The 14,539-nt window shown below is 42.6% G+C and overlaps 1 protein-coding gene across 7 annotated transcripts in view; it reads right to left on the bottom strand.

Moving 5' to 3' along the window:
• Window positions 1-1,087: 1,087 nt before the first annotated feature.
• Window positions 1,088-14,539, bottom strand: part of pard3aa (par-3 family cell polarity regulator alpha, a) — an 881,596-nt gene continuing 868,144 nt past the window's right edge. For 6 of the 7 annotated variants that reach the window (XM_072253986.1, XM_072253983.1, XM_072253985.1 and 3 more), the window contains 3 exons: window positions 10,615-10,732; window positions 4,618-4,745; window positions 1,088-3,056 (listed from right to left, as the gene is read on the bottom strand). In XM_072253986.1, the coding sequence (XP_072110087.1) occupies window positions 2,672-3,056; window positions 4,618-4,745; window positions 10,615-10,732 (631 nt within the window). In that variant the 3' untranslated portion in view covers window positions 1,088-2,671. The remainder of the gene's footprint in view (window positions 3,057-4,617; window positions 4,746-10,614; window positions 10,733-14,539) is intronic. The other variant, XM_072253982.1, reaches the window with a different exon arrangement.

Consider the following 14,539-nt stretch of genomic DNA (forward strand, 5'->3'; position numbering starts at 1 on the left):
TGGAAAATGTAAAGGGCTAGGGAATAAGGAATTTGATTGGAGAGTGGACCATGGCAGAAAGGGAAGGAGGAGGGGCACCAGGGGGTGGTGATAGATGCCACGGTAGTGCAGTGCTTAGCACGACGTTATTACAGCTCAGTGTGTCAGAGTTCAGAATTCAATTCTGATGTAGTCAGTACGTCCTCCCTGCAGAATGCATGGGTTTTTTCTGGTTGTTCTGGTGTCCTCCCACAGTCCAGAAATGTACTGTTTAATAGGTTAATTGGTCACTATACATTGCCCCGTGATTAGGCTAGGGTTAAGTCGGGAGATCCTGGACAGCATTTCTCAAGGGGCCAGAAGGGCCTATTTTGTGCTGTACCACAATCAGTCAATCACTTAAATCAATAGGCAGGTGGGGTGGAGAGTTGTAGAAGAGGGAAAGGGGAGGGCGAGAAGTTGGAGAAATTGATGTTCATACCATCAGGTCGGAAGCTACCTGGAATATAAGCTGTTGCTCCTCCACCTTCAAGTGGTCTCATCGTGGCAGAAGAGGCAGTCATGGACCAACATGTCTTTAAGGAAATGAAGACTGGGATTGAAATAGTTGCTTTCTGTGGATGGAGTCAAGGTGCTCAACAAAGTGGTTCCACAATCTAACTCAGATCTTACCAATGTAGGGGAGGCCATGTTGGGAACACCAAATACAGTAGACTACACCAACTGATTTGCATGTGAAGTGTTGACTCAACTGGAAGGACTGTTTTGGGCCCTGAATGAAGATGAGGGAAGAGGTGAATGGGCAGGTGTAGCACTTCTTCGCTTGCAAGGGTAAGTGTCAGGAGGGAGATTAGCGAGGAGTGATGAATGGACAAGTGAATCAAGGTGTTAATTGGTCACATGGTGTAATTGGGTGGTGTGGGTTTGTTGGCCGGATGAGGCTGTTATCCAAAATAAATAAATAAATATTGTCACGTTAACCATTTCATTCTAAATGCAATTCAATCGCTTTCTCCAGTAATGCGACCTCCTCACTGTGAAACTCTTTTTACATAGGAAATGAACCAGGAACATCACAGACTATATTGCAAACAGGATGAAACAGCCTTTTTATTCTAAAGTGATATGTACAAGAAAGCTGTCTTACATTGTTTTATACACTGTGTAAAAGAGCCATTAAAAACTGATTGCACTGTGCTTGCATTTTGTTTAAAACATCATAGTAAAATTGGAAGGAAGGCAACAAACAAGCAAATTAGACATCAATAATTGCAGAGAGCTTTCCCATATTTTGAAAGCAGCTCAACAGAAATAAAAAAGTCCTTAAAAGAAGTAGGCATGGACTTCCTGGTTCACACAGTGCCCAATACAGCTAGTGTGTGAGAAATGACCTAAAATGATTCTCTCTCACATCAGGAACTGCAGGCACTTAATTGTTCCATCCTCCGTATACCAAAATAAGCACTTACAAAATTGTTTAAAGGAAAGCTTTCCAAATTCCCAAATGTACACTAGGGTATCACATTAAAAGTAATATTAAAACATTAGTCACTTATTTGTGTGTCTTTTAATATATAAAACAAAATTGTTTCTTCCTTTTGTCCTTGAACTTGCACAGACATTATTGTTTACTATATAGTCACTCACATCTGGTACAATACAAAGATATAATGAAAACTGGAAGCATTAACAGTCTCTTACTTGACCTAACAGATTTGCAGTGTTACAGACTTGCATGAAAACTAGTCAAGTTTCCCTTCTTTATTTTGCCCCACAATTCCCAATGGCCTGATATGTGACACATTGCTCTGCTTGTTGGCCTAAGGGCTTGCAGTGGCCAGGACATTCATAGAACAAGGCAAGACTTTCAAATTGGACTAACACTCCCTCTGTGTATGTTACTGGCTGTAAACCAAACCAAAAAAAATATGAAAGAATCATGAAATTGGCAGTTATTCTTTCCTCCATCAATGAACTAGATGAATTACAATGAACAGTGGTACGGTATGGTCCACAATTTATCAAGCTCCACAATTTCCACAGGGCTTTTTCAGTCAGATTTGAATTATTACATAGGCTAAAAGTACACAGCAATTTATTGTTTTTTTTGAAGTGTGGTATATTTTATCCAAAAACACAAACAACAATCTTCCGATCAAGAAATATTCAAATTGTGGAGAAAGGATGCAGAAATTTTCTAGTCGGTGTTGAAGTGAATTTCACATTTAAAAGTGTCCCCATGGGACTAATGTAATGATATTCCTGAATACATCAATTTACGCCAAGCTGTATACATTTGGGGAAAATGGATATCCATGATCCCTCACAATACAGTTTCGCACAGGAGCACTGTGAAGGTAGCAGAATAAATCCAGCCTTAAGTAGCTAAAAATCAGACATGATGTCTGGAGAAGAATCACATGATTAGATTCTCATGACAACAGACTTTTTCAGCTTCCATCTGATTGTCAAACTGTGAGAAAGTCTTTCTGTATTATCAGCTGCTGGCTGTGACAGACAGAAGATGGCAGGTTAAGGCCAGTGAGTCTTTTCTCAAATTACTGAAGGCACTGGAATAGAAAAATGATGCAAAAGACTGCAGGAGATTGGAAGTTCTTCTCCTTTGATATTCAGAGGAAAGTGACTTAAAAAGTGACTTATTGCCTTGTACATCAACTTTCTTATTCTGGGGTTACGGATAGAACGGCCGACCTTTGTCCTGCATTTGTAACCGGGACAGTCTGGCTACCTGAGAAGGGGACGGAGGAACATCTTGCCTGTAAGGACCTTTTGGAAGGCTGTAGGCTGGATCGGGTTTGTAAGAGTCGTAATTATTACGCCCTTCTACGGGCTTGTTTGCAATCAACTGATCCTTTTGTCGCTGTTCCTCTTGGCGCAGCAGTTCCTGTGTCTCCATCAAAACCCGTGCATTGACTCCATGTCCTAGGTAGCCATTCCGAGAACCCTGATAACTGGAATACCTGGGATTGTCCTTTGCACTCTGAAACCCTTCACCTGGGGTGTAACTTTTATCCCATGCTTCCGGAGTCATGGAACTGGAATTCTTTTTGCTTTGCCTGCAAGGACAAGAGAATTGAAAGCTATTTGTCACTTGTTGGAAAAAACTGCTAAATGCCAAACAGGAGACTGCGAAACAACAGCCAAGACCATTCATAACTTTGCATACATTATTGATAAAAGTAATTATATGCATGTGCTTTGGATGGTAGGTGCTGCAGTAATGTCAGAATTAGGCAATCGACAATCTGCCATGTGTTAACAGAACAGATGCAAATATAGTGTAATAAGTTGTACAAAAACTGTTGGAGGAACTCAGAAGATTAGGCAGCATCTGTGGAGAAAAATGGATGGTCAACATTTCAAGTTGAGAAAAATAGGGTGTGCAATTGGGATATGATGCCCTCTCAATTGCTCTGCTTTCTGTCTTTAGCCAGGAAGAAATGTTCAGCAAAATTCCCATCTCTCGGAAACTGCACTGTACCAGGCATTCTTAGCACTTCTTCCATCAGCAGAAATTAAAGATAGGTAAAATGTTGCCCTCTCAATTAGCAGATGGGTGAAAGGTCTTCTGAGGAAATTAAGAGTGACTAAAAACAATATAAATTTAAAATAAGGGCGCACGATTTACATTTGCACTGGGTCTTGGTTTAAATTAAATCCAGACTGATAGAACGTGAGCTCTCCACAACTATGAGGTTCAAAGGTATCGATTTTGGATTGCTTCAGGCCAATTCATAGACAAAGTTACATTACAGAAGGAATACATGTCTAAAAATGAAATAAGTGTGATGAAACAAATGAAAGCTTTTCCAGGTAATAGATGTTTGTAATAAATACTGGGGATTTTCACTTAATTAAAATGTCAAAATATTTGAGTTCATAATAAGTGAACTCCACCGTACTACTTCCTTGTTTAACAACCTTTCATATAAACCCACTCTTGTTCAGTTTATTATTATTTTAAATCTTTCTTTCTTCATAATGTTCTAAATAGCTTCCCAATAACCTGTCTGACCTATTGAAACAACTGGAAGTTGTTTAAACTGAAGTAGATGAATTATCAACATTGCATGACTACTGCCAAGGAAGCAGCTTGACGACAGACATATGGCTGCAAGTCCCTAAATAGCTGTCTTTTTTTCCAACACTTTCCAATCCTTGTGTGCATTGTTGGGTGAATGTAGATACACTAGGAAACAGCTGTCTCCATATTCACTTGCATTGTCTTGCCCTGCTGTGTTTTTTTTCCTCAATTTTACTGTTCATAAACTACAGTAATATAACTGTGACACTTGTAGAAAAACAGAAACCAATCCCACTAAATTCAGTTGTATTTTTGTCAAAATTAAACCAAAGAAATTACCTTTAGCTAGTTAACTTTAACCTCCTCTTTATGACAATTGGAATTTTATTACTTCCAACAAATGCAAACTTACAGACCATTCAGGGCATTGAGGAAATGAGCTTTAGTTCCGCAAGTTAAATTCATTATTCAGAAGTGTTAATACACATACCTTGTATGTAGGCTTGCCTGCCAATTACCTTTCATAGCTTCGGGTATAACATTAAACAAACAGTCTCTGGCTTTGCAAAAATGCCTTGCTTTGGCGATCTTACCTTGGCAATGAGCTGTACTGCCGCTGAGCCTGCTGGAAACTCTCCCTCTCTTCCTGTCTCTGGCGCTGAAGCTGGACTTCTACAGACACAGAGTGCCGACCACTTTGAGCATAAGGGCCAGAGCTGGGCTAAAGAAGGATCGCAAAAAATAACATTAATTAGAAGTGTGGTCTTTCACAATGCTAGATTGACTGGCTAGCTGATCCTGTATAAAGGTGAGACTCACCTTTACAATTGAGGCTTCGAGAGTACAAGCATGAGCAGAGAGTCAAAAGGTCACAGTGCTTCTTGATATTGCTATTTGCTTTTAATTGTCAGATCTGCTTTTCTAATTTCTGGTCCAAGCTTATTATCAAAATAGAAAGAGAATTTCAATTTCCTTAACATTACTTCAGGTCATACTGTTGAATCTGGTAGAAGACCTGATATTCTGTATGCATATGTTTTACAATCCTTTCTGGGGAAAAAAATAAAGATTATATGCAATAATATCCTGACCATCAATTTCTGGAATTACTTCCTTTCCTCATATATAATTACATACTTTTTTGTTTACTGATTGGATGAGTAGTTCTAAACCGGTAGTGTTTAAAAGTAAACCCACAGTAGTCAGAGAATGGGACACTATTGTTGAAACAATCAGCAGAATGAAATTGTGGACGTATCGAGGTGGCTGTTCTCATGTGAACATACTGTACTAATGATATACTGTGGAAACACAATCTGATACTATTAGCTTCAATAACTGACAGAAATTGGATTTTCCTCCCTTCCTGGGTGACACATTCCTTAAGAGCATTAATATCTGCACAAGCATTGTGTTTTAAAAATGATGGACTATTATGAAATTCATTTCTAGATTCAGTCTTCTTCAGTCTTGAAAGAAGACTTAGAAACTGCAAAGCGTTGTAAAGCACAAATAATTTTAGCAAGATGGGCATGGGTCTGTGAGTCATTCAGGGCTTTAGGAACAATTAGGTCAAAGACAGAAGCTTGATAGAGGTAGTGTTGTATCAAGAGCCAGGAATGGAGGGAGGTGATAAATCTACACTCAGTAGCCACATTATTAGGTACACCTGCTCGTTAATGCAAATATCTAATTAGCCAATTATGAGGCAGCAACTCAATGTATGAAAGCATGCAGGCATGGTCAAGAGGTTCAGTTGTTGTTCAGACCAAATATCAGAATGGGGAAGAAATGTGATCTAAGTAACTTTGATTGTGAAACGATTGTTGGTGCCAGACAGGGTGGTTTGAGTATCTTAGAAGCTGCTGATCTCTTGGGATTTTCACATAGAACAGTCTCCAGGGTTTACTAAAAACAAAGAGAAGACATCCAGTGTGGGACAGTTCTGTGGGCAACAACTTGGCAATGACAGAAGACAGAGGAGAATTGCCAGACTGGTTCAAGCTGACAAGAAGGCAACAGTAACTAAAATAATAATGCATTACAACAGTGAGCACAACATGTCAAACCTTGAAGTGGGTGGGCTACAGCAGCAGAAAACAACACCAGGTTCCACTCTTGTACTTAATAAAGTGCCAATTGAATGCATCTCTCTATAACAGTCCTCAAGTCTAAATTCAAAGATGAATATACTTGCATGAGAATGAACATTGATCTTGAAAAGTAAAATTTAGAAAAACTTGGAGAACATTCAAAATGTAAACCCTGGGACAGGAAGAGATGTAGCACAAACATTCATTTGTTTTGGCCAGGATATGATTATTATCCAGTTTGATGCAAACCTAAAAGTACTTTAATTATACAATTACTTGAATCTAGTTATTCTAAACTTGAATCAGAAATTATAGCACAGAAGTTCATTCAGCTTTTTGAATGTATGCTTTTGTTAACTCTTTAATTGAGTTCTCTACTCAAACTTCAATTCCCTGCCATTCCCACAATTTTACACATATTCTTCCTTTTCAAGAAATTATTCAATTCATTTTAAAATTATGCCAAAGTCCTGCTTCAAAAACCTGCTTGCGTGAAAGCATTACCATGGTCTAATAACCTGTGTAGAAAGAGTATGCTCCTGACATCCTTTTTGTTCCTGTTGTAATGTTAATCCTGATTCTGTTCTCTTTCATTACTGAATCCCCAGCCAGAAGAAATGATCTTTCATTTTTGGAACATATTAAAACCTGTCATAATTCCAAGAGTTCTATTAAATCCATCATTAACCCTTCTGCCCCAACAAAAACAATATAACAAATATGAGAACTCTTCTTCATACCCATGATGGTGCCATTCTATTAAATCTTTGCTTTGCTCCCACCATCTGTTTGGTTGTATTCTTGGGAGTATTAACTGACAGCACTAAAAACTGCTTCCATTTTACAAGAGCTCTAAAGTAGCTAAATTGTCTCAAGATATTTCATTGGAATATTGTCAAAGTTAAGCAACACAAACAAAATGTTAGAGGAGCTCAGCAAGTCAGGCAGCATCTAATGAGGAGAATAAACAGTCCATATTTTGAGTCAATGCTCTTCATCGTGACATCGGGTCTCTGCATGAAACATGGACTGTTTATTCCCCTCCATAGATGACACTTGACTTGCGGAGTTCCTCCAGTATTTTATATGTGTTTCTCAAGATTGTCAGCACTTGAAGAATCTGTGAATATGAACAAAATATTTGCTGGGCAAAGAGGCAGGATTTATGAAGTATCCTTAGAAAGAGGTAGAGGTGGAAAATTGTTTAGGGATGGAATCCAGGATTTCAGGCTTTATCAAAAGCACAATGCAGAAGCAAGCAAACCCAGGGATGACCAAGAGGCTGGAAGCAGAGGATATGTATAGGAATTGGACAGCTTTACATAGAGATGTGAGACTAGCTGAGGCAGGGTATGGTCATATATCCTACAGAGGTAGAAATATACAATCTCAGTGACAGTATGGAAATATAAATCAACTTCGGGCCAAAATTTGAACCAAAATTGCAAGGAGGCTGGCTCAGTTTCAGACTGTTGCTCATTGAGAATGGGTGCTAGGAAATGATCTAGGTATTTTGTTCATTTTTGGGTCAGTGCACTTAATGCATGATAAAATTAATTGTTCGAAGATGATGATGACTGCATCCTTGAACCCTCATGTGAAAGTACCCCATTAATGTTCTTTGGTTGAGAATTCTGGGATTTATATCCACCAGTCAAAGAGAACGGGCAAATTACTTCGAAATCAGTAAAGTGGTGGAGGTCCTGCAGGTGATTATGTCTCCACGTCTTTTCTTTTTGACTTTGTTGGTGATAAGAGCCCGCTAGTTTGGAAGACTTCATTGGTTCCAAAGCCAACGTTGAGGCACCCAAGGACGATGACACTTTTATCTATATACCTCTGTGCTGAGACCTCAAGGCGTCTGTCCTGTTGGTGGGACAATTCAGACCCTAGGATTAAGATGGCAGATCCTAGCACATTATTGAAGAAGGCTTTTGTTCTTCTGCTATTGCATGCTGGACAAAACAGTCTGAAAATTTAGATAAATGTGGAGAGGGTAGAGATACATATGAAAACTGGAATGGGTTTCCAGGCAATATTAGGGAGCAGAATATGGAGGTGAAATAGGACAAGGCCAAGTTCAGGCCCTTGGAAAAGAACAAAGGTAATGATGCTGGCACAGGAAGAGAACTGTTGCTAAGGAACATCAGCACTAACTAGAAAATAAGAATGAAACCTGCCAAGTTCAGTCCCAGGCTGACATAATGACAATGGAGATACTCCACAGAAGTATTGACCATGAGCTTATAGTAGCTTCAAGTTCAGTGCCCGCTGGTGTTAATTATGCAAAATTCTGAATTAAGATTGCCAGGATCCAAGCAAACACTCGCCGAAGTCCCTTACATGTCAAATAAAGAGAAATCTTTCTTTCTTTTGGAATTCAAAGCCTCAAATCCAAGGACAAGAAAACACTGTGCCAACTCATTCCCTCAGTGTACAATTTATGGTTAACCATTTATCACAGGCTGAAAAAATTAAACATCAAAAGATCCAAAGTAACACGAACATTTCAACAATATGGAAGTATGGAATATGAATTAAGGTGGTCATTTAAACTACTTAACTAAAATAATCAAAATAGGTCACATGCTTCCCATACAACTATTAATCAATGCAAATACCCAGATTTTCATGAGCCTTGTAACCACAGTTAGATTGCATAGGTTTTGCAAATGTCAAGTCTGGTCTTGGAAACTATTTTTTTTAAATGGGGGCTGGGAACAGTTCATTTCTTAATATTTATTTGTTGTTACAATATGTTCTTATTTGGTTACGAGCTGCTATTTGCCAACTGATTTAAACTACTGAACCCACAATTTAGGAAATCATTCTATCTCTTAAGGTAATTGTGCCCCTTGTCCTTTAGGATCCTGGCAGTTCATTACAGGAAACTGTTTAAAACTGTTATAAAATTAAAATACACAACAGTTTGCCCTTTGACCCATAATGGTTATGTTCCAAGTCTTTCAGAGTCCAACCTTTTCTCACAGTTCTAGTTCCCAGACCACACGCTTCTCCTTCTCTCACACCTCCCCCACCCCAACAATTGCCCAACACCCACCCCCCCACACCAATACGATAAGCGACAGTTTGTAAACCGGAAACTGCTAGCAAAATATTTGTGCACAAAGGAAAATGGCACAGATATCCACTGAGGAAAACAATGTCACTTTGCAATAGAAACAAAAGCCCAGACTCTAACAAGTGAAACACAGATTTTATCTTTAATTTGATCAAAAAAAAGCAGAATACTGGCACTTACATTACAATCAACAATTTAAAAACTCAGAATGTTGTTGTGATGTCATAAAAAATCATTCAAAAACAAATTTTACATATATGGACATGCACAACACAGTGCTAGTTCTGGAATCCAACTTCTAAAGACAAGTATCGGTCCCTTGTACCATTAAGAATTGATAATTATCACGGCTTCCAAAGGTCCATTTTAAAGAATTATATAGGGATACAACACTGTAAAATTCCTACAGCTGCTCATTCATTGGAATTGGACATGGCTTGACTTGGAATGTTTATAAGGGGCTGATTTACCATCTAACAAGAAAATGAGCAGCTCACATTCTACATTAAGGCACTTTGAATCTTAATCAATCGGTCCACATGCACTTATACAGGAATCATCCACTTGATGCATGCTGCCATCTTGTATCACAAGTTTGTTTCTTTCATTTGCCTCTGACTTCAGACATCGTCAATTCAATAGCTAAAACTAAAGATCCCATAATAAGTGAAGGAATTTGTCAGGAACCAGCAGTACAAGCAAGCAGTGAGCATGCAGTGATTATTTTTTTAATCATGCCAGCATTGAAATAACTAACAGTCATGATTGGATGAAAGCATTCCTAAATCAAAACACCCAAAATTATAAAGACACATGCTTTACATTTCATACATAATTATGTTGTATAAGCGATCACATTTGTCAATTGCATAAGGCAGCCATATTGTAACACAACAAAATATAACTCTACTCATTATATGTAACAGAAGCCTACTTCACGGTTAGAAAATTCATTTGCAATTCGTTTTATACATGCTTGCCATGAGTGAAGTTCATTATGAAAATGACAAATCATCTGAGGAACTCCCTCTCTCCTCTGCTCCCCTCACCCTTTTGATTCAAATACAATGTTCAAACTTAACACATCCAGTCTGGAGTGCAGTGAGCTTCATTACTTCATTCAAGCATAGCTTGTCCCAGAAGAAGAATGGATTAGTCCAGTTAATCAGAATAGAACCAGGTTTCTCCACACAAACTGATGCCACTCAAGCAATGATGGGTTGATATCGACAGATGAGATTATCAATGATGCACCACAGTTGATAAGAGGTTAGAAGTGAACTGGGCAAGTAAACTCGAGTTCTCACTTTCTTTACCACATAGAGGCCCAGGAGTGGGGTCAATCTTTGCAGATGCTGCTGTTAATCAAAGTTCATTGCCCTCCGTCCCCAGATGGCCACAGTCTAAACACTCACCCAAGGCTGTTCAAAACTGTATGTTCGTCTCCTGTCCTCGAGCTCCTCTTGCTTCGCTTGCTGAAATTCATTTCTTAGCTTCTGTATCCGATCATGATTACTAGGAGCCAGTCTGCTACTGAAATAGACAAGGAAAAGGTAAAGATCGCTGAAATAAGTGACGCAACACAAAATTAGGCAAATATAGTACAATTCACCACAAGGTTGACAAAACTCAGGCTCCACTTTTAATTGTGAATCTTTCAAAGTGAAAAGGGAACCAGCTGGCAGAAGGTAGTCATTAGGATTTCCTTTTTTTCCAATTTTTCTCCAACTATCACAATCACAGGCTCATACCAGGGAAATCACCTATCTGTGAAGGAGAATGAAGCACTCAGATATATTTGCATATGTATAATTCAATATTGCTGAACAAGATAATCACATAACCAAAGAGTTCTAGTGGGAAACAGTAATTCTCCACAGGAAAACAGAACATGACCAATTTTAATTTGCCCTCTGTTTCGCCTGTAAAGTCTATCACTGCGGATTAAAAAGGCTTGTGTCTATGCATCCCACGGACAACAATATGGCAAATTAGTGACAAAGTCATCAATCATTTCTGATATTAAAGATAATCATTGAAGCAATAAAGAATAAATTCAGTCACAGTCAAAAACAGGAAGTAAAATATTCAAAGCTCAAATTAAGCAACACTTCAATTTTTGAGAATAATTATTTTCTCATAATAAGTCACAGGTTTAGTTTGGTAGCATAAATTGTTCCCTGTTTTCTGTAATTAACATGTTATCAGTAGACCCTTTATTGTTTCTAGTTCCTTTTGCAGATATTTACCAAGCAATGTTTCGCCACCATCCAATGTTCAAGGTGGACAGCTAGAAGGACTGATGGCCTAATCCTGATACCAGAATCCTCAAGGGGTAAACAGGAGGTACAATTCCTTCAATGAGTTCTTGTGAGAGATTGCCTCAGCCACCAACCATTAGTAAATATACTGTGGTATATTCAACAGTAAATGCTCTAACAAGGGCTCTGTGGCTTCCTCAGTCTGGATATTTCCAGCTGTACTGATATATTAAGAAGGTCTATTCCTCATAGAAGGTAGCAAACTGGAAAGGCAGTGCTTAATTGGGAGAACTATGTAACAACTGCATCTCCAAAAAAAAAGTTCAACTGTACCTCTTCCCAACATTTTTTTTCTCCTTAGTTTTTCTCCCTTCACATGTGGAATAAGGAGAGCTGGCCACTTACACACTGAAAAGTTGCATTGAAAAGGGTACATCGCCCACCAGGATATCCTGGTGGATGGTGTGTCATTGTGTTCATTGGCCAACCAAATTACATTCTTATAAGCAATAAAAAGTTGTGATCAACTTTTGAAACTGATGAAAGCAACTTTCCAGAGAATATGAAAATAAAAGCAATAGAGTCATCCAGCTGAGTTTTCCTCACTTTACTTAGGATATTATCAGGTCAAAACTGTAGGTGGGGTTTTAAGGTAATAATTATCTGTTATAATTGAGGGATATTGACATGAGGGAGGAGGATAGGAATAGTTAAAAACATACATTCTTCAACATCATAAAGAACTGAAAATATAAGCTTTTTAGAAAATGCCATACTTTCAGGCTGCAAACAGTTAATAACAGACCTCAAGGAAATGTCGACAGCCTGGTGGATTGGCTGGATAGGTGGCTGATTGAACATCATGCTGAGAAATGTTAAGTGTTGCATTTTAACAAAGATTCCATAAAGCTCAGAAGGGAAATAAAAAAGAGAGAAAGAGGGATGGAGAGAGAGGGGGGGATGGAGAGAAACAGAGGGGAGGATGGAGAGAGAGGGGGGATGGAGAGAGAGGGGGGGATGGAGAGAGAGGGGGGGATGGAGAGAGAGGGGGGGATGGAGAGAGAGGGGGGGATGGAGAGAGAGGGGGGGATGGAGAGAGGGGGGGGATGGAGAGGGGGGGGATGGAGAGAGGGGGGGGATGGAGAGAGGGGGGGGATGGAGAGAGGGGGGGGATGGAGAGAGGGGGGGATGGAGAGAGGGGGGGATGGAGAGAGGGGGGGATGGAGAGAGGGGGGGATGGAGAGAGGGGGAAAGGGGATGGAGAGAGACAGGAGGAGATGGATGGATAGAGAGGGGTGATGGAGAGGGGTGATGGAGAGGGGTGATGGAGAGAGGGAGAGGGGGATGGGGAGAGGGAGAGGGGGATGGGGAGAGGGAGAGGGGGGATGGGGAGAGAGGGGGGATGGAGAGAGAAGGGGGGATGGAGAGAGGAAGGGGGATGGAGAGAGGGAAGGGGGGATGGAGAGAGGGAAGGGGGGATGGAGAGAGGGAAGGGGGGATGGAGAGAGGGAAGGGGGGATGGAGAGAGGGAAGGGGGGATGGAGAGAGGGAAGGGGGGATGGAGAGAGGGAAGGGGGGATGGAGAGGGGGGGGGATGGAGAGAGGGAAGGGGGGATGGAGAGAGGGAAGGGGGGATGGAGAGAGGGAAGGGGGGATGGAGAGAGGGAAGGGGGGATGGAGAGAGGGAAGGGGGGATGGAGAGAGAGGGAAGGGGGGATGGAGAGAGGGGGAGGGGGGATGGAGAGAGAGGGAGGGGGGATGGAGAGAGAGGGAGGGGGGATGGAGAGAGAGGGTGAGGGATGGAGAGAGAGGTGGGGGATGGAGAGAGAGGTGGGGGATGGAGAGAGAGGTGGGGGATGGAGAGAGGTGGGGGATGGAGAGAGGTGGGGGATGGAGAGAGAGGGGGATGGAGAGAGAGGGGGGATGGAGAGAGAGGGGGGATGGAGAGAGAGGGGGGATGGAGAGAGAGGGGGGGATGGAGAGAGAGGGGGGATGGAGAGAGAGGGGGGATGGAGAGAGAGGGGGGATGGAGAGAGAGGGGGGATGGAGAGAGAGAGGGGGGATGGAGAGAGAGGGGGGATGGAGAGAGAGGGGGGATGGAGAGAGAGGGGGGATGGAGAGAGAGGGGGATGGAGAGAGAGGGGGATGGAGAGAGAGGGGGATGGAGAGAGAGGGGGGATGGAGAGAGAGGGGGGATGGAGAGAGAGGGGGGATGGAGAGAGAGGGGGATGGAGAGAGAGGGGGATGGAGAGAGAGGGGGATGGAGAGAGAGGGGGATGGAGAGAGAGAGGGGGGGACGGGGAGAGAGAGAGAGGGGGGGACGGGGAGAGAGAGAGGGGGGAGCGGGGAGAGAGAGAGGGGGGGACGGGGAGAGAGAGAGGGGGGGACGGAGAGAGAGAGAGAGGGGGGACGGGGAGAGAGAGGGGGTGACGGAGAGAGAGAGAGGGACGGAGGGGGTGACGGGAGAGAGAGGGGGGACAGGGAGAGAGAGAGAGAGGGGGGGGGACGGGGAGAGAGAGAGAGAGAGAGAGGGGGGACGGGGAGAGAGAGAGAGAGAGAGAGGGGGGACGGGGAGAGAGAGAGAGAGAGAGGGGGGACGGGGAGAGAGAGAGAGAGAGGGGGGACGGGGAGAGAGAGAGAGAGAGAGGGGACGGGGAGAGAGAGAGAGAGAGGGGGGACGGAGAGAGGGGGAGAGAGAGGGGGAGAGGGGGAGGGAGAGGGGGGAGGAGAGGGGGGAGGGAGGAGGAGGAGAGGAGAGAGGGGGGAGGGAGAGGGGGGAGGGAGGAGGGGGGAGAGGGAGGGAGGAGGGAGGAGAGGGGGAGGAGAGGGGGAGGGAGAGGGGGGAGGGAGAGGGGGGAGGGAGAGGGGGGAGGGAGAGGGGGAGGAGAGGGGGTGGAGAGAGGGGGGGTGGAGAGAGAGGGGGGTGGAGAGAGGGGGGTGGAGAGAGGGGGGTGGAGAGAGAGGGGGGTGGGAGAGAGAGGGGGGGTGGAGAGAGAGGGGGGGTGGAGGAGAGAGGGGGGGTGGAGAGAGGGGGGGTGGAGAGAGAGGGGGGTGGAGAGAGGGGGGGTGGAGAGGGGGG

This window comes from Mobula birostris, chromosome 3 (assembly GCF_030028105.1).
Source record: "Mobula birostris isolate sMobBir1 chromosome 3, sMobBir1.hap1, whole genome shotgun sequence".
NCBI lineage: Eukaryota > Metazoa > Chordata > Chondrichthyes > Myliobatiformes > Myliobatidae > Mobula > Mobula birostris.